Source organism: Cucurbita moschata, unplaced genomic scaffold (assembly GCF_002738365.1).
Source record: "Cucurbita moschata cultivar Rifu unplaced genomic scaffold, Cmos_1.0 Cmo_Scf00016, whole genome shotgun sequence".
NCBI classification, from domain to species: domain Eukaryota; kingdom Viridiplantae; phylum Streptophyta; class Magnoliopsida; order Cucurbitales; family Cucurbitaceae; genus Cucurbita; species Cucurbita moschata.
In genome coordinates this window covers 1,049,190-1,071,418 of record NW_019268532.1, presented here as the reverse complement: position 1 = coordinate 1,071,418, position 22,229 = coordinate 1,049,190, and the positions used below count along the sequence as shown (strand labels likewise).

The window sequence follows — 22,229 nt, the reverse complement described above, 5'->3', positions numbered from 1 at the left end:
TATACTCTTTTTAATTATTAATTTTTAGAACAAGTAGCGATTTTTATCTTATGATCCTAATACATTTTTGTTTTAAAAAATAAGAAAATATTGTACGAATCAATTACATTTAATAAACTATTATAACTTATAGTACTAAAATATATATATATATTTTTAAACTTTAAATTAGAAATTTTTGGACAAATTTTAACTTGCATAAAAATTGGATTTGAAATTAATTTATAATTTTTAAAAATATATAATATATAATATATATTATGAATGTAATTTGGCGGCGAGTTGATGGAGCATATGGGGAAGCAGCGGGTAAAGAAGGTTCCCGCCACGAAATCTCAACTTCCAAACTCGACGTTGACAAACGAATCCATCCCTCGCTGTCTGAGCAGGACACGTGGCCCATTTAAAATCCTCCACGTCGACAAATTCAGCACTTTTCCCGATTTTCAGACCTCGGAGCTCACGGACATACCGTACTCTAACCGCATCCGATTCCCACCTCTCCCTCTCCCGCTCCACATATTTTCGTCGTAAGAACAATCAAACCGCCGAAAAAAAAGAAGAGGAAAGGAGAAGGCTAACCAGTCCATTTCTCTGTTCACCGAGCACTTCACGGATCGGATCTCTGCCAATCCTATTAATGGAAAACTTCCGATCTCCTCGCCGTGAAGACTCAGTCGTATACTGGATTGTTCCTCAATTTTGGACTTCAGTTCTAGGATTTAATTATCTGATGTTTACGTTTTGACATCAAGTTATGTGCACTCGTTGCACTCTGCTTAATTCGTCGGAATTTGATCACCTGATACTCTCCCACGCCTTTTCCGATTCCACCACTCTCTCTATCAGCCATGGCGGTTCCGTCTTTCAAGTTTCTATTCGGATTCTTCATCGTTTTGATTATACTATGGCTGATTTTCATGTGAGTACCTGAATTACATTTGTGGTTCACTGGTTTCTACCTGATTGTGTCGATCGATTTCGTTTTCTTCGTACGCTAAATGCCATTGCACTTTATGGATATTGGTTGATTCAGTTGTTTATTGCTATTCTTATTTTTCAAGTAGACTCTATAATACGTATGTCTTTTTCCTCTGGTTTGGTAAGGGTGGGGGATGTCATTGAGACATATTGTTGATTCATTTATCCGGCATAAAATGCGAGGGAGTAGATATGTCCTTTTTAGCTTGTCATATGGCTGGGCTCCTGAACTTTGCAATACAAGCTGAATTTCTCGCATAAAAAAGGAAGGCCTGTGGGTTGGGTAGTTAAATGAAACAATGCTTTTCGTTGATGGAAGGAAACCAATACAAACTTCTATTCTGAGATAGGAAAAACAGCCCAAAAAATTCCGAAAAAGGATATATTGAACATCAATCACAATTAAGATTAAGCAGTTCTTTCTAAGATGTTAAGGAAACCAATTTCAAAGTCATCAAATAACACCTCCCAGATCAGAACCCACCAAACTGATTGGATGAAAAAATCAAGTCAAAGTTTGATCCTCCTACACGTAACATTTGTACAAGCATGTATGAGAAGTAATTTAGGCTCCTTAAGAAATTGATTGATCTTTTATTTCTTTTGAACAAGAAACAAAACATGATTAAAAGGTGAAGTACAAAAGTCCCAACTATAGGAACTGTAGACAAAGAACAAAAATATAATAAAAGGGGGAAAAAACTAAACGTCCTAAAAGTCCTCCAGTTCGAACATATATCAGAGGATGAGTAGTTGACATCATTTGACTGCATCGAGCTCTCTGTAGAAGAATCTTTTGTTATATATGTTTAGTGGAAGCTAGCTAGATTCAGACACACAAGTAGATAATGGAAATAATTAAGCATGGCATTCAGAATAGTCATGCTAGTGGAGTCCTGAGCGAGGAATAAGGTTTTGTCATTTATAGAAATTTATCCATCTGTCATGTGACAATTCTGTTACTGATTTGTGGTTATATTTAATTGTTTTGATCTCTCCACGATCTTATGATTCTATTCCAATTCTCAATAGACAGATAAGCATTCTTTAAGATTCCGTCAATATTGATTATCTCAATTTGGATTCTAAGGGATTCTTATTCCTCATAGCAATAAAACTTCTATTGTTTTTCAGGTTTGCTTCTAGATTGGTGGCTTTGATTTTGAGCAAGGTTGTTGGAGCATCAGTAGCATTTCGTGTTGGAGGGTGGAAATCTTTAAAGGATGTTGTGATCAAGTTCCGGAAGGTTTCATTTATATTTGGAAGCTTTAAAATTTCATTTAATATTTAATTATATGATTTTGTAAAGTCTAGGGATTCAAGAAAAACAACTTGCTCTTGGAAAGCCTCATGCCCTTTCGAGAATATGCTAGTATTAGTAACAGGCATTAGCCTTCTGCCCTCACGTCTAGCTTTGTGCATGTGTGCATTGGTTAAGAAATCTGGGGAGGGTACTATTGTCAAATCTGAACAAATATGGTTAATTCAATCTTAATTTATTTGAATTATTTAGTTTTGCCTAATGGTCTACAAGTGAAGCTTTTCTATCAGATTTTTTCTTAAAAAAAAAAAAAAGAGTTTAGAGGAGGTGTCATTAATTTGATGTGGTTCTTGACCATCCAGTCCAAAAAAGTTTAAAATGCACTATATGAAGGTTCTCAAAAACAGTGACATCACTGCTTGCTAAGTTAGGACATTCTGCAATGCAGATAGATTTCTTTTTTCCTGTGACTCTACTTTATTAGGAGATCATTGCTCAGATAGAATTGTGAGATTTTTATTGTTATCTCATTTTAACTTCAGGGTGCAATTGAATCAATATCAGTTGGTGAAATTAAATTGAGTTTGCGCCAGTCCCTTGTCAAACTTGGCGTGGGCATTATTTCTAGGGATCCGAAGCTACAGATATTGATATGTGACTTAAAAGTTACTATGAGGCCTTCAGTTAAAGGTGTGCCAAAGTCGTCTAAGCCTCGGAGTTCCCGCCCTAAAGGCAAAGGAAAGTTGATGGTTGTAGCCAATATTGCAAGATATTTGTCAGTTTCAATAACAGATTTGGTTCTAAAGGTATGCAAAGTTCTGAGACTAATGTTTGCGATGTTCTTTATGATTTTTAGGTTGAAACACATGATTCTTAAAGGTCCTGCTATATTTGTAGCTAGAACGTTCTAGAATTGATCATTTGTGCCTTTTTGTCTTCTATTAATACTAGTTTTGGTTAATTTGTTACTCTTATAGTTTCTTTTGCTCCTTGTTGTTTGTGCAATTGGATCTTGAAAATTGCAGACTCCCAAAGCTACCATTGAAGTCAAGGATTTGAGCATTGACATATCTAAAAGTGGTGGAGAAGCAGCAAATTTAGTTTTCAGGTTACAAATATTGCCCATATCTGTGCATCTTGGTGAACCACGAGTTAGTTGTGAACAATCATCCAACTTGAAAAGTGAGGGATGTATATCTGCTGTCAATTCATCTTTTGCCACTACGGATAAATCTTCTGCTCCTTTTATTTGTGAAGAATTTTCTGTGTCTAGTGAATTTGGACCTGACAGGTACTTCCATTTGCCATTTTCCTATCATTTGTGGTTTTCTTTTGGTGTTTGATTCTCATTATTGTGATCTACAAAAGCAGTGTCTGTTAGAAAGCTTACATTTTTATTTTATTTTATTTTATTTTGTGACTTAGGGAAGCTGGTATAAGTGTGAAGAATATTGATATCGCTTTTGGAGAGGTCAATTTAAACTTGAATGAGGAGCTATTTTCAAAAAGCAAGAAGGAAACGGACTCTTCTTTTCCTTCTGATAAAACTGTAGAGTCAACTGCTGATTCTCAACCTACAGTGAAGCCCCAGAAGAAGCAACCACTTGCATCTCTTTCGAAGTATACCTCTGTTTTCCCAGAAAAGGTTGTATTCTGATTGGGTACTCTTTGTTTATATCAGTAAGCATTTTAGTATTTGAGTGGTTTTCAGTCTCATGGCACTTTTCTATTGATTAAGTTTTCTTTTTAGGATATAAAAGCAGAGCAGTTCACTAGATTTTCCTCATGTGCATATATATACATAGGTGTTCTTTGTCCATTAAGTTTTGTATTACAGCTTTATACATATTAATCTCCGTTGGTACTCTTTCTTGTAATCCTTTGGTTGTTTGAGTATAGCTCATTCCTTGTTTTGTATGAGCCCCTTTTTTGTGATATAGATTCGCTTTTGATAAATATGTGAAGTGTACAATATGGAAAGAATCCTTAAGATCTTTCGATCTTTTTTTTTTTTTAAATAAGAAAGGGTTGTGTTGCTTGGTTCTGTAACTATTTATTTGTTCCAATTCAGAATCTGAATTTTTGAACTTTGAGGTAGTTAATAATTTACAGTAAGCACATAATTCACATCCTTTTTTAGTCTTTGATGATAATGTGTAGGCTCTATTGCAGTTCTGTAGCTCTTTTTCTGGTTGAATTTATCACAGCACAATGATTTATAAAGTGAAACTAAAGCGAGTGGTTCTTTGATAGGTCTCCTTCTGCCTTCCCAAACTGAATGTTATGTTTGCGCATCGTGAGCACGAGCTTGTTGTTGAAAACAACATAGTGGGCTTTCAGTTTAAGATAATCAAATCACCCTGCTTAGAGGATTCAGGAGAGACTGCACGTCTTGATCTACAAATGGAGTTCAGTGAGATTCATGTATTGTTTAAACTTTTGTTGTTTTGGAAACTTGCAGTTATTAATTTTTACATTGTCATGTTGCTTGACTGTTTTCTTAACCGTTTTTGGTGTGATCTCAGCTACTTAGAGAGGCTGACACTTCCCTTCTGGAGATACTGAAAGTCGATGTAGTGACCTTTGTTTATATTCCAATACAAGTGAGTATCCTTATTTACAAACTTCAGGTTGTTTATTTTCTTCACCTCGTGCATAAACATAATGTGTTCTTTGGTGTTTATTCAACTTTAACAAACGTTTGGTCTTTGTCTTGTCAAATTGTAGCTTAATGATTTCCTGTTAAATTAAGACATTTTCCTTATTTGTTCTGGCGGCATCAATTGAAATTTTAATATTATCTAATATAGCCTTCCTTTCTTGTAAAAGCCCACAAATGGTTGATCATAAGTTTTGACTTCCATAGTGGCCATAATTCAAACATTATAAGATGTTTGATGCAAAAAATGCAGCCCATGATAACCATCAAGCTCAATTCTCAGCTTCTTTGCTGCTTAATACCCTCAAATATGCTCCAAGCAATTGATTGACCACCTTATATTACACCATTTATCTAGGACTGATGTGCTGTACTCTTCCTAAAGGTTACTCATTTAAAAATAAAGCTACGTCCACCTGACTAGTTTTTGATAGCCTGTGATAGCAAAATTTAATGGAGAAGGGCTGAAACTTGATCTTTTGGAGACTTTCCTATGCCAAATGGAGAGATATAAGGATGTGTAGAAAGAGTTGCCATTGGAGATCGGAGACAGAAAGATTTTACCGTGGTCCTAGAGGTCTAAAAAGGCCATTCCCACTTGTTTGAGCTGCTAGTAAGCTTAACCTTTGGAAGGAGTGGGCAAAGGCTACCGCACTGCATAGTTCCATCACGTTTTAAGGTTTTTTGTGAATGTTATCACAAGACTTGCTAGATGGGTTCCATACCTCTCAGATAAAAGAGAGTGCTCAATTATTAGGTAGACCATGGAGCTTAAAAGAGCTTGTATAAAGGTGATTCGTCATCTCATCCCAAAGAACAATGCAAAAGGAGGTGACCATACATCATTGCCAACAAAGCAAATGGTCCCTACATTTATGAGTGTATCAATAGGTCTTTTGTGCTCCCTCACAACGTGCACAATCTTTTGGGCTTCTATTCTTGTGGGCATCCATTTAAAAATGAGAGTTTTATTTGAGATTTCATTTGGAGAGAGGTGGTTATGAAAAAGGCAGCCATCTTGTGAATTGGAAATGGGTGTCTTACTTCAAAGTTTAATGAGAACATTAAATACAAAACCATTGTCTTCCTCTCGAAATGGCTTTGGAGGTTTGCTGAAAAAGGAGATGCTCTTTGGAGGGAGTTAATCACCAATATTGATGGCGTGGACTGGATGGGATGGACTACAAAGGCTTTCCAGCATTCTGTACTAAAGCTCTTTGGTATTCAATTGCTAAATGTAAAAGCAGCTAGAAGGCAAGGTCATTTTTATGTGTGGTCACAACCAGAAAGGATCCATATAAACCAATTATCCAAGCGTTCTCTTGACTTTTTGGGCTATATTTCAAGTGTGCGATTAAATCCTTCAGTGGTATGGAGTCAGATGCTAGAAAATTCATTTCTAATAGATAATGCTACCAAGAAAATCGATACACTAGTTCCTATTATTACTCTGCTTGGATCATTGGCTAAAGCGAAATCAGAAAGGGAAACAATGTAAGATTTTGGGAGGATCTGTGAGTGTCTAATGCTACTGGAATGTCATGTGGCTCCAAATTATCTTGAAGATTGCTTGATTTGGAAGGGGAACTCTAGGAGAATTCACTTGTAAATCGCCACCTTTTTTCTGTGAAGAATAGTAATAAATTTTCAATTATCAGTAAAAAGTTTGTCAAAGAATCGCCACCTTGGAGAATTATTAGCCTTTCTTGCAGTGTTTTTATTAGCCTTTCTTGCAGTGTTTTCTTTCCCAGTTTGTAAGTTGAAGTATTGTGGTGCAGAGCAGAACTTTCAACTCATTTTCTGGATGTGGGTAAGCTTTGATAAATGTGAACAGTGAAGTTGGAAGCAGATCTAAGAAAATGTAGTTTTCACAACTTTTTTTAGCCCAAATTTGATCAATTGCCCATGTGCTCGCCAATGCATATGACATATTAATATATATATATATATATATATATATATATATATTCTTTATAAGAAACGGGAGGCTGTGTTAGCATGCCAAACAAAGACAGCCCGAAGGCCATAGGGACGAGATATCCTTTTGCTAAGGGGGCATTAAACAGAAGGCCTCCAGTCTTTGTGTTTCCACCTGCTTGAGTTGCTACCAAGCTTAGCCTTTAGGAAGATGGCATGTCAACGCAACACTTCTTTTTTTTTTTTTTTTTTTTGCAGATATAGTTTCCTTTACTCATATTTACTAAGCTGGAGTTGTCTGTTCTTTGTTGGTCTGTCCATATTCTGTAGTAGCTAAGTGACACCCATCATTAAGAGTCATTTTGGTTGAACTTTTTCTTTTCTTTCGCATGATTCTTGTATGTTTCAGCCAGCATCACCAATCAGGGTTGAAGTGGACTTAAAGTTGGGAGGTACTCGGTGCAACATAATAATAAGTAGACTGAAACCATGGCTGCGCCTCCATTCCTCCAAAAAAAAGAAGATGGTCCTGAAGAAGGAAAAGCCTTCTGAAAAGCCGAAGTCTTCTGAGTCCAAAGCCATCACGTGGACATGTACGGTATCAGCCCCGGAGATGACTATTGTGCTTTGTAGTACAAGTGGTTCACCGTTATATCATGTAAGTAATGTGCTTAGATCTATTGTCTTCCTTTTATCTTAGAATTATCAGTGATTCTAGTCTGTTCTGTGCTCTAAAATTCAATAATTCCTTGTAGACGAAATGAGATATTTATTCTGCAGGAATGACTGTCCTTTATAGGTTTCATTGCTTGATTTGCAAGCAATTGCACCGTCATTGTTGCTTGCAATCTTCTCTCTCTCTCTCTCTCTCTTTGCTCCTTTTTCATTGAGGGTTGATTACATGGATGAATATGATGACGTGGTGCATGCTACCGGTATTTTAGCTTGGTTTATATCCATTAGCACTGAAAAGTTGATTGAGTCGTAGGTGGCAGAAGTACTGCTTGCTTAAAATGATTTAATGGTGAGGGATGTGGGATAGTCTTAAACCACATTCTCATATTCACAAAATTTTTCCAATGCTCTAGATTAATGCACTGGAAATCTTAGAAAAGTTTGCCAAGGGAAGTTTCAAACTGACTGGTTTACTCCTGAATTTAAGTTAGCACTCCAATCTAACATAACCGTATTTTTCAGTTAATTACATGGATTCTTTCTTAAGTCTCATCTCTTTTGAGTATTTTGTTTCCTTTTCTGCATAGTTTATATTATTTAATCTTCCATTAGTTAAGCACTTTGAGCATATGCCATGCTCATTTGTTCATGTTGTCGCAGGGCTGTTCACAATCTTCTCATGTGTTCGCAAATAATAGATCAAATATGGGAGTTGCAGTACATATGGAGCTTGGTGAACTAAATTTGCACCTGGCCGATGAATACCAAGAACGCTTGAAGGAAAGCCTTACTGTGGAATCAAGTTCAGGCTCTTTGATACACATAGCTAAGATAAGTTTGGATTGGGGAAAAAAGGATATTGAACCGTCTGAAGAAGAGGGTCTTAGAAGCAAACTAGTGTTGTCTGTTGATGTGACTGGTATGGGTTTCTATTTTACATTCAAGCGTATTGAATCACTTGTTTCAACTGCTATGATTTTACAATCACTTCTTAAACAATTCTCTGGTTCCCGGAAGAAAACTACGCAAAGCCAAGGGGACCGTTCAACTAAATCATCTGGGAAAGGGACCAAACTTCTAAAACTCAGGCTTGAAAAATGCTCCATAACCGTTTGTGGGGATATTGATTTGGAGAACATGACTGTTGCAGACCCTAAACGTGTCTATTATGGATCACAAGGTGGTCAAGTTGTTATGACCGTCAATCCTGATGGCACACCCCGTTATGCAAATGTAATGTCTACGATGTCTGATGAATGCAAACGGGTGAATTATTCCATAGCTCTCGATATTTTTCATCTCAGTTTATGTGTGAACAAGGAGAAACAATCCACACAGGTAGAAGTTGAGAGAGTTAGGTCAATATACCAGGAGCATTTGGAGGAACATGGGAAAGATACAAAACTGACATTCTTTGACATGCAGAATGCTAAGTTTGTACGGCGTTCTGGTGGTCTCAAAGAGATTTCTGTATGCTCGCTTTTCAGTGCTACGGATATTTCAGTTGGGTGGGAGCCAGACGTACAGCTATCTCTTGTTGAACTTGGACTACAGCTGAAATTACTCGTGCATAACAAAAAGGTTCAGGGAGATAATAACGTATCTACTGAAGATGCTTCAAACACAAAAGATTCTGAACAAAAGACAGAAACCATCTCTGAATCTGGGCAGCCTGAGAAACAGAAGAAAAAGGAATCAATATTTGCTGTTGATGTGGAAATGTTAAGAGTTTATGCACAGGCTGGAGACGGAGTTGATGCAGTTGTTCAGGTTCAGTCAATTTTTTCTGAAAATGCACGTATAGGAGTACTTCTAGAAGGACTCTTACTTAGTTTCAATGGCTCCAGAGTACTCAAAAGTAGCCGAATGCAGATTTCACGTATTCCTAATGTGTCTACTGGTACGTGTGATATGAAAGTGCCAGTTACCACTTGGGACTGGGTTATTCAAGGTTTGGACATACATATTTGCTTACCTTACCGGTTGCAGTTGCGGGCCATTGATGACTCAGTTGAGGATATGCTGCGAGCTTTGAAGCTTATTACTGCTGCCAAAACATCTGTTATTTTTCCAATGAAGAAAGAAGGCTCAAAAGTCAAAAAGCCTAGTTCAACCAAAGTTGGGAGTTTGAAGTTTTGCATACGTAAGTTAACTGCTGATATAGAAGAGGAGCCATTGCAGGGATGGCTTGATGAACACTATAAGCTAATAAGAAATGAAGCTTATGAAGTAGCTGTTAGGTTAAAATTTCTTGACGATTTAATTTCTAAAGCAAACCAAGTTCCAAAAACTGCTGAAACAATTGATTCTCCTCAAGAAAGGAAGACGTGCTATAATGGCATTGAAGTTGATCCACAAAATCCATCAGATGTGCTTAGAATGCGAGACGAGATACATAGACAGTCATTTCAATCTTATTATCGTGCCTGTCAGAATATATTGCCATCAGAAGGTTCAGGTTCCTGTACTGAAGGGCTCCAGTCTGGTTTTAAATTCAGCACTGCCAGAACTTTTCTTATGTCCGTTACTGCTACAGACTTGGATGTTTCCTTAACGAAAATTGATGGTGGAGATGATGGAATGATAGACGTTCTAAGGAGGCTTGATCCTGTCTGTCTGGAAGAAAACATACCATTCTCGCGGCTTTACGGGAGAAATATACTCTTGAATGCAGGCTCTCTTGCAGTGCTGCTGAGAGATTACCCATTTCCTCTATTTGCAGCAACTTCTGGTAAATGTGAAGGCTGTCTCGTGATGGCACAACAGGTAATTTTCCTTCTGCCTTACTTTTACCAATATACACTCTTATGACTTGGTTACAATTGTTATGATTTCTTCACTCTTTTAAAATACACGATCCTTTTTTTTTTTAAGGGGGTGGGGAGGTGAAGAGGGAGGGCAGTAGGCTGGTATTGTTGTTCATCATAGCATGCATTAGTTTTGGAGTTTGTCAATTATTTTTCCTTTAATTTTGAGTTCCTTCTCTTGGATTTAACTAATGTGCATATAGCTCTCCCATTCTTGCAATATAGTACTGGAAAAAAGTAGAATGAATACACCTATATGGTAGGTTTTCTGGCACGTTTCTTGTTCCCAGCTGCTGTTGCTTATGAGAGAGCCCCCACCCAAGGAAACTACTTACAAACGGCCTTCCAACCAATAATAATCAAGGAGACTCAAAATTCTCGCATTTTTTTTGCATTACTTTTCAACAGAATTCTCGCATTACTTTTCAACTTCCATCCCTCAAACTCCAACAGCCAACCAACGATCCTATTTGGGAGACGAATTTGCATGTCAAAGTAGTCATCTGCCTCTCCCAACAAGGTCTAGTAAAAGAGCAACGCAAAAAAAAAAAAAAAAAAAAAAAAAAAAAAAAAAAAAAAAAAAAAAAAAAAATTGACTCCTCACAACTCAAACAGAGTGGGCGAAGAGAAGCACTAAGGGCAAGATTTGGACTCGCTTTTGAAGTCATTACCATTCAATATTCCATGAGCCATCCATTCACCTTAGGAATTTTGAAATCCCGAATCAACTATATGTAGTGAGTTAGAGATTAAATTTCAAAATGATTTTGGGTTTTTGTTAAAATGATTCACAAAAAATTAACAGCAAAACAAATAATTTTAGGTGATAAAATATGATACTGAATGTTTCCCGATTAAAATAGAATACATATGAAAGATCAGAAAGCCAAAATAATTTTTTTAAAATAAAATTTAAATGAACTTTTTTTATATGTCAATTGGAGGTTTCCTCACTCTGCCTTTGTTGGAGATTTCCTCAATTTCATTTATCCATGAAATTATTTTTTGAGGCTGCTGCATTTAGAAAGATAAAGAGAGTAGTAGTTCTTTACAAGGTCTGGAAATATGGTGGGGAGGGGAACAGTAAATTAGAGTTCTCCTGATTTTAAGTGAAATGTATTCTCCCCGCAAAAGAAAAAGAAATTCCCTACCTAGCCATATTTGGAAACTGTACAAAGAATGAAAAAAAAAAGAGAGAAGCAGACTAGAGTTTTCTTGAATATTTGCAATAAAAATAGTTTAGCTAAACCCTGTTCTCTTTTTGGACCCTCTCCCTTTGAATGGTTGGTTAACATGTTAACATTATTTATTTATTTATTTTTGTGCTTATCCCAGGAATAGGGAACTGTGTACAATAAAAAGGAACATGTAATTCATGAATTCGTGTCTCGTAATTTTGACAATATTTTTGCTTTTCAACTAGGCTACGTGTTTTCAACCTCAAATATATCAAGATGTGTACGTTGGGAAATGGAGAAAGGTGCAGATGCTACGCTCTGCTAGTGGTACAACTCCTGCAATGAAGACATATTCAAATTTGCCCATTCATTTTAAGAAGGCAGAGCTATCTTTTGGAGTGGGATATGAACCTATTTTTGCTGATATCAGTTATGCTTTCACTGTGGCCTTACGAAGGGCTAATCTTAGTGTCTGTAATCCTGGTCCACTTATTCAGCCTCCAAAAAAAGAGAAGAGCTTACCATGGTGGGATGATATGAGGTATTACATCCATGGAAATATCACTTTGTATTTTTCTGAGACACGGTGGAATATTCTTGGAAGTGCCGATCCTTATGAAAAGCTTGAAAAACTTCAAGTATTAACTGGTCAAATGGAGGTCCAGCAGTCAGATGGTCGCATCTTTCTTTCTTGCCAGGAATTCAGGATTTTAACCAGCAGTTTGGAAAGTATGGCTATTACTCGTGGTCTAAAACTTCCTCAAGGCATCTCTGGTCCGTTCCTTGAAACGCCAGTTTTCACCCTTGAAGTAAACATGATCTGGGGTTGTGATTCTGACGCTCCATTGAACCATTATCTACATGCGTTTCCTGTTGAAGGAAAATCTCGTGACATAGTCTTTGATCCATTTAGGTCCACATCTCTGTCACTTCAGTGGAGTTTCACCTTTAGGCCGCCTCTTCCTTCGAGTGAGAAACAGTTGTTTGATAATATCGATAAAACTAATTGTTCTACAAAACTGAGTTTTGGAGCTCATGATCTTGCTTGGATGAGTAAGTTTGGGACTTTGAATTACTTACCTCCTACCAAACTCCGTACCTTCTCTAGATGGGCCCGTTTTGGTGTTCCCAGGATTATAAGATCTGGTAATTTGCCCATGGACAAAGTAATAACCGAGTTTATGCTAAGAATTGATATTACTACTCCTGAGATAAGACATGTCCCATTAGATGACGATGATCCAGCAAAGGGACTGACTTTTAGTATGGCAAAGCTGAAATATGAAATTGGTCTCAGTCGGGGCAAGCCAAAATATACATTTGAATGCAGACGGGATAACCTTGATCTTTTCTACCAAGGACTTGATCTTCATATGCTAAAGGCTTTTACAAATAAAGAAAATTGCAGCAGTGTTGCAAAAGCAGTTCAAATGACCAGAAAAAATTCACAATCTGCTTCCACAGATAAAGTCCCTGTGGAGAAAGGCAACAGTACAAGCAGCTCAACTGAAAAACATCGTGATGATGGATTCTTTGTGACGGCTGATTATTTCACAATTAGGCGGCAGAGTCCAAAGGCTGACCCTGCTAGGTTATTAGCTTGGCAAGAGGCTGGAAAAAGAAACGTTGAGATGTTGTCTGTAAAGACTGAGTTTGAAAATGAGAATGAGAGTGATGAACGTGCACGATCTGATCCAAGTGATGATGATGGATACAATGTAGTCGTAGCTGATAATTGCCAGCGTGTTTTTGTTTATGGACTCAAACTTTTATGGACAATTGAGAACAGAGGTGCTATTACTTCTTTTGCTGGCGGTCTAACCAAGGCATTGCAACCTTCAAAACCTTCCCCTTCAAGACAATATACACAGCGGAAACTACTTGAGGAGAAACTACTTGCGGAGAGCCAGCCGAACGATAAAGCTCAAGTGTGTGAAGATGAGGAGATCTCTAAGGCCCCTAACAATGATGATACAGTTGCCTCTTCTACATCACAGCCAGAGGCTTTGGAATTGCAACCAGCCACATCGCAAAGCGTTAAAACAGAAAACATTTCGTCTACAGATAAAGGGGAGAACGTATCATCTCCTGCACCTGGTACATCTTGAGCATTCATTTATAGCAGAAATAGTGGCTTTATAGTTCTTATCAAAACAATAACATTATGGTATCTACCTTGATGAATATTGCTATGACTGAAGCATGTGTCCGGGATATGTAGGGTCATATTGGAAAAAAGTTGGTCGAAGTGTTTAGTTAACAAATGTTTTGTGGGCTATAAGAGGTAACACTTTTCTTTTTCCAGGAAAAGATGAGAAGTTAGATGACAAAGAGGATGAAGGGACTCGGCTCTTCATGGTGAATGTCATAGGGCCACAATTCAATCTTCACTCAGAAGAAGCTAACGTAAGTACCCTCAGACTCCCTAACTTTATTATGAGGATTAAATTCCTCGTGCTTTTTCTGTATGTTTTTTATTGTGAATAATTCTTGAATCATGCAACTAATATCACTCCAACTGAGATTGTTCTTGTTCTCACCTGTGATTACTGTTTAATGTTTCTTACAATTCTTGATTTAAATTTTTTTCATTATTTTTCGTTTGCATGCATGTAATGCTCAAGTACAACGATATGGATATTACTTACTAGGAAGATGTCTATCTATATTATGATTTTACATTTTTTTTTCTTTTCTGGTGTGGGGTGAAAAGGTCGTAATTTAACCCATGAAAAATGCACTCTAGCTTCAAAGTGATATAGTATTATAACTCAATATATGCATTGGCATTCCTCTCCTGTGCTACTTTATCGTCATCATTCCATCATCAGAATGAGAAGTTTCGGAATGTTGGATTATATACATGAGTGTTCTCTAAACCGCTATACTCTGACCAGTTGTTTATATTAGACGATAAATCATATTATTGTATATCATTTGAAAAAGAATGGAATTTTCAATTCCTTCCATTCTTTAAATTTTACTAAAACAGTTTTAACGCGTGGAATTAGTGAACCTTTTCTTGTGTTAAATCATCATTTCACCCAAATATCTCAAGTTGATGGGTTATGGTAAAACTTAATCATTTACTAATATTTAACAATCTCCCTCACTTGTGAGATCAGAGATTTATGGAAGGCCCAAAAACTTAAATTCAATATTAATCGGGGAGGAAATTACATTAGAAGGGTTTCAATGTAGGACCTCCTACTGCAAAATCACCGCTTCACTCAACAGCTTAAACTGATGGGTTATAGTAAATTTAATCTTTTATCAATGTTTAACGTCTTGCAACTCTCATTTTCTCTAGATTGAATTTCAAGTTTCATTTGAATTGTATTTAAATGGGGATGCCTTCTCCCCTTTTCTTTATTTCCTCACATCGATGAAATATATTCTTTCCTATATATATATAATTTATTATATTTTGTTTTCTGCGTCACATGCAAAGATGTTTTTAATGATGATTCATATTGTTCTGTTGTTGAAACAGGGAAGGTTTTTGCTTGCTGCTGCTACTGGGCGTATTTTAGCACGATCATTCCATTCAATCGTCCAAGTTGGCCATCACATGATAGAACAAGCTCTTGCCGCTGGAAATGTGCAAATTTCAGAGTGTGAACCTGAAATGACATGGAAACGGATGGAGTTATCGGTGATGTTAGAGCATGTTCAGGCTCATGTTGCACCAACTGATGTTGACCCAGGGGCTGGATTGCAGTGGCTTCCAAAAATTCTAAGAAGTTCTCCTAAAGTAAAGCGAACTGGAGCTTTGCTTGAAAGAGTGTTTATGCCCTGTAACATGTACTTCCGATACACAAGGCACAAGGGTGGAACTCCTGAGTTGAAGGTTTGTCATTTATCTTGTATTACTTCAATTATCTTTTTTATCGCGTTTCCACGAATGATGAGAAGGATACAGTTTGACATGTAGAAGAACATAAGAGTAATTAGAAAATGATCTTACTTTGAGCTTGTCTTTTAGAAAAGAACTAATTTTTCAAACTAATGGAAGTGGTCTTTCCTAGAACATTCTTTGAAAGTTTTGTTGATGTTACCATTCCCTCAAAAAAGTAACAATAATAAATGAAGAAACAAACTTTCATTCGGAAGAAATGAAAGAATACACAAGAAGTAACAAAAAGCTCATTGATCCTAATTAAGGCCCCATGAAGTCAAGATGACTTGGAATATTAAATATTTGGCTTGTAGAGTTAAACTTGCTTAGTCTGCATACTAATTAGTCTTGAACTTAAGTATTTCTAATGTGTTTGCATGATCTTGTTGTAGGTGAAGCCATTAAAAGAGCTTACTTTCACTTCTGAAAATATAACAGCAACAATGACTTCTCGTCAGTTTCAAGTTATGGTTGACGTGTTAACAAACCTTCTTTTTGCACGTCTTCCCAAGTATGTGATGAATTTATGTCTATGCTATCAGTTTTTTCTGGAATCACAATATTATGATGATATGCTGCTGTATTTAGCTGGAATTACATCTCAACTTCCCCTCTTGAGTTACTTCATACAAACGTTTGATCTGTTGTATCATCTTTTCAATATTTATTTTACTTTTTTCTATGTGATTAATTCAACACTCAGAGACAATAGCTAGGTATAATACCGCTTACAGCCTTAAGGCCATTACCTTTATTGAATTCTTATTGTAATATTATCAGAAGTCATTATTATATATCATCTAGCATTCTGAGTTGATACCCTTTTTTCTATTTTTAAGAATCTCTGTTTTATTGTTAAAATTATTGGTAACCACGGCTTTCCATAATTTGAATTGTTTTATTAGTTTTTATGTTTTTTTTTAAATATTATACAAGAGTTACATGAACTGCAAAGTTCTTATAACAGCAACAGTACATGATGTTCAAAAGTATAATTTTATTTGATTAATTTGCTTGTACATGTATAATGATTGATTCCCCTAATTTCAGGCCTCGAAACAGTAGTCCTTCATTTCCTTCGGAAGATGGTGAGGATGTTGAAGAGGAAGCAGATGAGGTTGTCCCTGATGGTGTTGAAGAGGTAGAACTTGCAAAAATAAACCTTGAAGTGAAAGAACGGGAACAAAGGTTACTTCGGAATGACATCAGAAAACTGTCTCTCTATTGCGACGGTAGTGACCTAAATCCAGAAAAAGATGGTGAGATGTGGATGGTTTCAGGCGGAAAGTCCTTATTGGTGAGCAACATTTTGGGTTTTTCTTGTTATTTCATTTTATGATTCTAAACGTGGATTATGATTTTGTTAATTTTTATATGTTGTTAGAAATAGTTTTTATTTTGAACTTTTTCCGCAAAAAGTTTAGCTCTGCTTGTGAACATGCGTGTTGGTTTGACTGTGGTTGATTTTTCACAAATTAAAACTTCCATTATTTCCATGGATTTACAACCTACGTCCTTGAACATACTTTCTTTTCTTCCTTTGTTTTTGTTTTTTTCGTTTTTTTTTTTTTTTTGGTTTTTGTTTTTTTTTTTTTTTTTGCAAATTAAAACTTAAATCAAGATTTCTTTGGAGTTACAGTCTACATCCTTGCACATTCTTTAGGTGGTGACGGTAGCCTAGTCAGTGACGTTTTGCTTATAAGATACTCTTTGCATACACTTCAGTTGCTAGTGCATAACCCTACTCTTCTTATGTCTTATTGTTTAACTCGATAGATATATACTCAAAGTGCATCTTTCCAGGTGCAAGGATTGAAGAGAGAGCTTGTAAATGCACAAAAATCTAGGAAAACGGCATATGCATCGTTAAGGGTGGCTCTTCAGGATGCTGCTCAGGCACGATTGATGGAGAAGGAGAAGAACAAAAGTCCTTCATATGCTATGCGGATTTCTTTGAAAATTGACAAAGTTGTCTGGAGCATGCTTGTTGATGGTAAACCTTTTGCAGAAACTGAACTAAATGACATGGTGAGAGTCTAAAAAGTCCTTCATTTCTAAATTTCCTATGCATATATATACAGAAACATACATATAAACAGCAAAAAGAGAAGCAGAAGAATTTATAAATGCTCTTCTCTGAATGTTCCCAACTCTAAAAATGCTCGTCTTTCAGCAAGTTTCTCTTGATATCTTATTATCTAGAGTTCTTGTTAGTTTCAACTAGGATGGTGTGGTTGGGATGTCTCATCTCCTCCTTTCTGTATGATTCTCTTTAATAATACATTTTCATGTTTCCTATCCAAAAGAAGTTGCAACTATGCTAGTTGGTTTAGATGCTTCATGTCAAGAATATCACGGTTGTTTGGTTTTTCAAATTTTTACAAATTAACCAGGGTTACAGGATTGGTGAAATCTCAGCAGTAAAATCTAGTAATATTATTTAAAAATTGCTGTGAATTAGCTTGAGATCAGGCTTGATGTATACTAATGCTTGTCGGTTTTTTTTTTTCTTTTCTTTTCTTTTCTTTTTTGGGATGCTATTCAATAATATTTTTGTTATATATCTACAATTATGGTAATGCTTGATTATTGTAAGTAATACTTGTTACCATCTGTTACTACAGTTTTATGATTTTGACCGTGATTACAAAGATATTGGCATTGCTCAGTTTACTACGAAGAATTTTGTTATACGAAATTGCTTGGCCAATGCCAAGTCTGACACGCTTCTATCAGCATGGAATCCTCCACCAGACTGGGGAAAGTACGTTCTTTTTCAGCTCTTTTTTATCTGTTTCTCCTGCCTCTTGGTGAAAGTATTACGTTCTTTTTCATCTCTTTTTTATCTGTTTCTCCTACATCCCTATCCCCTTAGTATTTGGTTTTCACTGGATAACATGCTAATTTCCTTCTGAAGTTCTCCTATAATCCTTGCTTTTGGATGATTCGAGATTATTATTTTCAACCCCACATGGATTATTATTCGCATGGATGATTCTGAAGTTCACTATTGGATTGTTATTATTCACGCCTTCATGGGTTGCTGAATCTCTCTGGTTGACCTTAAGGCTGATGCACTTACTTCAAGAAAGTCTAAATGCAAGAGTGGGATTGGCAATTCTGTTATTTATTGGATACTCGAATGCCCCTTCAAAATGAAGTTCCTGGTTTTCCTTGTGTAATTAATTTAGGTACTAATTGCTTCATGTGGTTCTTCAGAAATTTACAGCACTTACTTTAATGGCTGCAGATTAGTCATGGTTCGAGTGCATGCAAAGCAGGGAGCTCCGAGGGATGGAAATTCACTTCTTGAGATGTTGCAGGTAATATAAGTGCTTTTGTTTTCTCCAAATGTTTAAGTATACTTCGTACAAATTTATTATAGTGAGCATTTCTTTTATAGGATGCATAGTATGAGAATGTTTGATTCAATGACATCGTCAATTTGGATGTTTTGCGGTGGTAGCTAAAAGGACCCTTTGAGCTTGTTCCATTCACCTTATCTTGTATGTTCCATTAGCTTTGTGGATGATCATATAGTTAACTATGGTTGCATAGGAGGTGTGGATGGGTTGCAGCAACTGATTCTCTTTTTTTTTTTTTTTCTCTCTTTTACTTTGAATGGTTTGTTGTATCATGAATTCTTCCGGTGCATTTGTCGTATGAACCACTTCAACATTTGAAAATAATATCATAGTAATTTCTGTTTCCCAAAAAATGTCAATTAAGCAGAATTATCTTCATCATTATAATTTTGTGATCTAATCCACAGTACATGATTGTTTTCTGTTATTCTTTACTCTTACAGGTAGACATTTATCCCCTCAAAATTCACTTGACTGAGGCAATGTATCGGATGATGTGGGGGTACCTTTTTTCAGAAGAAGATCAAGATTCACAGAGACGGCAGGTGAGTTTGAAGGCCTTGTTTCTTTTGGGATCCAACTCCTAGGCGAAAGGCAGCCTTCTACTTTAGTTTTAGATCATGAGTGGCTCAATTTTTGCTGCAGGAAGCTTGGAAAATTTCTACGGCTGCAGGCTCAAGGCGCGTAAAGAAAGGTGAAGTGTCCACATCAAAAGAGTTAGAGATGTTCTCCAAATTAGGTTTCTCCCTCGGTGGTCAAGCATCTGCCAGCGCCGAATCCTCTCAAGTGAGTTTATTAAGCTCACTTGTGGCTCATGGAGCCAGTTTTCTTTTCTGATAATAATTAATTATCTTATGATAATTGGTTTCTTCTGTTGAGATCGCTGGTATTGATTGTAGTTGTATTCCTTCTTTGTATCATGCGCCTTTTTTCATCAAGTGTCCGATACTTTCATGCAGGCATCAAAGTCACAAAACCCCAAGTCTACTGCTGGCAGCAGTTCAGGCTCCGAGTTAAGAAGAACATCTTCTTTTGATAGGTCTTGGGAAGAGACTGTGGCCGAGTCTGTTGCTACTGAACTTGTCTTGCAGAGCATCACCAAAAGTGGACCATTGGGCTCTGGTGAGCAGCCAGATGAATCAGCTAATAAATTGAAAGATCCCAAAGCTCCCAAAACAGCTGGTCGCTCATCCGAAGAGAAAAAGGTGATTAAGCCTCAGGATGAGAAGAGAGCCAGACCTCGAAAGTTGATGGAGTTCCACAATATCAAGATTAGCCAGGTTAGTTAGCTCAGTCTATAAATTTGTCGTTGAATTAGTTATTGAAACAAATCACTCAACGAACTATTGAAACAGGTTGAGTTGCTGGTTACCTACGAAGGATCAAGATTTGTGGTCAATGATCTAAAGCTGCTGATGGATACATTTCATCGTGTTGAGTTCACTGGCACTTGGCGTCGGCTGTTCTCTCGAGTTAAAAAGCATATCATCTGGGGAGTTCTAAAGTCTGTTACAGGAATGCAGGTGAATTTCTCATCACCACCTTTAAATTTATTATATTCTAGATTACTTCGGTCAGTTATTTACAATCTAACACCTCCACTCATGCAGGGTAAGAAATTCAAAGACAAAGCACATACTCAAAAGGAACACCCCAATCTGCTGGTTCCTGACACCGACTTCAATTTGAGCGACAACGAAGGGGCTCTAGTACTAAAGTCGGACCAAAATCCAGTAACCTGGCTTAAGCGGCCAGCCGATGGGGCAGGTGACGGATTTGTTACATCAATCAGGGGTCTTTTCAACAATCAGCGTCGCAAGGCCAAAGCATTCGTATTGCGCACAATGAGGGGAGAAGCTGATGGTGATTTCCCAGGTGACTGGAGTGACACTGAAGCTGAGTTTTCGCCTTTTGCTCGGCAGCTCACTATAACTAAAGCAAAGAAGCTTATTAGGCGCCATACTAAGAAGTTCCAAGCCAGACAGAAGGGTATCTCCCCCACTTCTCAACTCTCTTTCTTTGGTATCTTTATTCTGTCTCTGACACCGAGAAATGCAATGTCACAGATTCATCTCCTCAGCAGAGGGACGAGTCCCTGCCCTTGTCCCCAAGGGAAGCCATCGTATATGATGAAAGCGATTCTTCTAGCGGCTCATCATTTGGAGATTTTACTGAACAGGAACAGCTGCAGCTTGAGCAAATGAAAGAGGAGCTTATGGCAGCTGGAGCAACAAATGAAAGAGAAGCTTGAATCCTCCTTTCATGGAGAACACAAATAATAGCCCAGATATCTACAATGGAGGATGGCCTATGGAGAATAAAGCCGCCCCATTTTTCTAGTTTATCTACCTATATATATATATATATATAGGTTTCAGTTTGCTCATAAATTTTTGAGCAACTGGAAGTCCAATTTTGTCCCTTCATATATTATTTATGGTATATAATAATAATAATAATGTTTGTTTCCTAAGTTCTCAAGTGGCAGTTACTTTCATTATTGAGTAAAATTATTTCTTTATTTACACTACGATTAAATAATATTCTTTTCTCCAAATCCTTTGTAAAAAGAATGGTAATGTGACTAAGAACAAGAAACGAAGATGCATATATGATCTTTTTTTTCTTTTTTTTTTTTCTGTTTTTTTTATATAAATGGAATGCCCTCTTTGAAATAAATTCTCCTAGATAGAGATTAAAAAAAAAAAAAGTATTAGATGAAATCAGTTTAGAGAGATTATCAATTCCATTTATCTCTTTGGATTGTTATATGAATCTTTCTTTCTTCTAGGCCAATCCACCATGGGCGATAATTTGGTTTCGATTCGTCTTGATTCGACCAATTATTTGCTATGGAGGCATCAAACCTCTTCATCACTTCGTGCCCTTCGTTTATTTGGATTACGTTGATGAATCAATCGCCCTTCCACCATAGAATTACTCATGTTTATTCAAAAACTTGGAAAACTTGGTTGTTTTTAGGATCTAGGTCCATTATTCACTCAACGAATTGGTGGTTGGATATTCTCCGGATAAAAGTCAAAATATGGTTCTTATGGGGGGTTTAACAAAGCATGTGTTAATTACAAAAAATACTTTTTTATATGCTTTTGGTCCAAAGATGAAATTCTTAATTTTTGCAATAATAGCCTAATAGCCTGTTCCACAGCAGGATTAACCGCTGGCACCTTTTACACAGAGATCAGTAATTCCTTTCTTCAATGGCGTTCAAGAGATCACGTCTGGATTGCTCTGATTAATGCCACTTTATCTTCTTCATCTTGCAATTGTGTTCGGCTTTGTTTGCAATCAAGAAACTGTCTATGATTCTTTTCATAAATAAAATGTAATGTGAACCAATGGCAAAACATCTCAAATCAGTCTCCTTTCAATTTTGTTCTGTACATAACCAAGAAGAACACTACAATCTTCCCAATTTTGCACATCCATCATATACTTACACAAAATAGGTCCCCGAAGGGGGAGGT

General features: G+C 36.7%; 1 protein-coding gene across 1 annotated transcript; it reads left to right on the top strand.

The window, feature by feature from the left end:
* Positions 1–571: 571 nt before the first annotated feature.
* Positions 572–21,202, top strand: LOC111454538 (protein SABRE-like). Its single transcript, XM_023096041.1, has 23 exons — positions 572–922; positions 2,116–2,227; positions 2,785–3,048; positions 3,268–3,533; positions 3,668–3,887; positions 4,496–4,666; positions 4,768–4,845; positions 7,228–7,476; positions 8,154–10,259; positions 11,724–13,575; positions 13,784–13,884; positions 14,972–15,328; positions 15,769–15,887; positions 16,427–16,673; positions 17,180–17,404; positions 18,001–18,140; positions 18,627–18,699; positions 19,185–19,286; positions 19,387–19,527; positions 19,701–20,021; positions 20,097–20,264; positions 20,352–20,730; positions 20,808–21,202. Exons 1-23 carry the CDS (start codon positions 852–854, stop codon positions 20,990–20,992), a joined length of 7,947 nt encoding a protein of 2,648 aa, XP_022951809.1. The 5' UTR covers positions 572–851; the 3' UTR covers positions 20,993–21,202.
* Positions 21,203–22,229: the final 1,027 nt, after the last annotated feature.

Coding starts and splice junctions, on each gene's coding strand:
- LOC111454538 (XM_023096041.1), top strand. CDS start 852: ATGGCGGTTCCGTCTTTCAAGTTTCTATTCGGATTCTTCATCGTTTTG. Junction 4,667..4,767: donor TGGAGTTCAGTGAGATTCAT/GTATTGTTTAAA, acceptor GTGTGATCTCAG/CTACTTAGAGAGGCTGACAC. Junction 20,265..20,351: donor AGTCTGTTACAGGAATGCAG/GTGAATTTCTCA, acceptor CCACTCATGCAG/GGTAAGAAATTCAAAGACAA.